We start from the raw sequence: 1,702 nt of genomic DNA on the forward strand, positions 1-1,702 counted from the left end.
GAAAAAAGAGAAGGTGGGGGTGGGTGGGATGTAAAGAAGAGCGTAAACTAAAGGGAGAGAGGAGAGAAAACCCCAACAATCCCCTCTGAGCAAGCACGAGGCGACGGTGGATAGGAAAAACTCCCTTTAAAGGAAGAAACCTATGACAGAACCAGGCTCTAGAGGGGGCAGTCAACTGTCGGGACTGGTTGGGGGGTGACTGTGAAAAGAGGGGAGGGAGATGGGAGAGGTGGTTGGGGGGAGGGGGGGGGAATTAAGCTGGAGCAGAGGTGGGGGAAGAAGAGGTGACATTGGCAGTAGTGAAAGAAGGAGTGTTCTTCCTCCAGAAGAAGCGTTTTTTCTTTTTCTGCTTTTTCTCGAGGATGAGGATCAGCTCCTCGATTTTTTCTGTGTTTTGCTTCTGCAGCTTGTTGCATTTTTTCTGCACTTCTTCTTTTTCGGCTTGTTTTTCTTCCAACCTTTCTTTCAGCACTTTAGATGTTGCCTCCTGTTTTTGCAGCTTTTCATTTTCTCCTTCCAGCTCAGATGCTTTGAACTTCATTTTGTTGTAAAGTTCTTGCAGGTTTTGGTTTTTCTTCTCAAACTCCTGGAGAAGAAGTTTTTCTTCTCTCTGCTTAATGACCAGCTGCTCTCTCTCTTGAAGCAGGTCTTGATATTTGTGCAGTGTCTCTTCGAACTTTACCTGCAGCATCCTGTTGTTTCCCTCCATGAGCTGGAGTTGGCACTCCATGTCTCCCTGCTTTCTGTCCAGCTGCTCTTTCTCTTGAAGGATTTCTTTATTTTGTTGCAGAGCTTCATCAAGCTTTCCTTGCAAGCTTTCATTTTGTTGCTTGATGCTCTGAAGATTGGAATCCATTTCTTTTTGTTTGCTTTCTTGTTCCCTTTTCTCTTGGAGAAGCTTCTCATTTGCTTGCTCTGTGCGATCAAGCCTTTTTTTGTCTACATTGTACATGAGCTCCATGTCTCGGAGATTGGAGTGCAGCCCTCTCTTCTTCGTGCTGTCTTGCATCTTCTCTTGGAGGAGTTTTCTATTTTGCCGCAGAGCTTGATCAAGCTTTCCTTGCAAGCTTTCATTGTGTTGCTTGATGCTCTGAAGCTTGGAATGCATTTCTTTCTCTTTTAACTCCTGTTGCCTTTTCTCTTGGAGGAGCTTTTCATTTTCTTGCAGTGTGAGATCAAGCCTTTTTTTGTCTACACTGTACATTAGCTCCATTTCTTGGAGATTGCTCTGCAGCCCTCTCTTCTTCATGCCATCTTGTTTCTTCTCTTGGGCAAGTTTTTTATTTTGTTGCAGGGCTTCATCAAGTTTTCCTTGGAGCTCCTGGTTCTTTTTGTCCATGTCTTGGAGATCCTGTTGTTTCTCCTCAATAATAGCTTCCTTTTCTTGAAGCTGGTATGATAACTTTTTTAGTTGAGCGCTCTTTCGCTCATTTTCCTCCATCAAGAACTTAATGTTCTCTGTGTTTCTGAGCGCTTCAGCCTCCATTTCTTCCAAACGCTTTTCCTCTAGTTCCACTTGGTCACACCAGGGAAGAGAGGAAATGGAAGAGTCTAGTGGCTCATCCCAAGGAAGAGTGTAGGCGTCAACTTCTTGTCCCTTTGGATTTGTTTGAGACATGTTGTGTCTGGATACAGTTACAATTGCAAAGGATCCAAATATTTCAAAAGGCTTTTCTGGCGAACGGTTCAATGCTGCACACAT

General features: G+C 44.2%; 1 protein-coding gene across 1 annotated transcript; it reads right to left on the bottom strand.

The window, feature by feature from the left end:
* Nucleotides 1-253: 253 nt before the first annotated feature.
* Nucleotides 254-1,702, bottom strand: LOC146631553 (uncharacterized). The gene is made up of 2 exons (XM_085353760.1): nt 580-1,702; nt 254-495 (listed from the first exon to the last, which is right to left on the bottom strand). The coding sequence occupies exons 1-2, from the start codon at nt 1,700-1,702 to the stop codon at nt 254-256; spliced, it is 1,365 nt and encodes a 454-aa protein (XP_085209886.1).

The sequence above is a fragment of the Diplotaxodon limnothrissa genome, linkage group LG5 (assembly GCF_057381915.1).
Source record: "Diplotaxodon limnothrissa isolate DT_005_m linkage group LG5, D_limnothrissa_male_GT1.1, whole genome shotgun sequence".
NCBI classification, from domain to species: Eukaryota; Metazoa; Chordata; class Actinopteri; order Cichliformes; family Cichlidae; genus Diplotaxodon; species Diplotaxodon limnothrissa.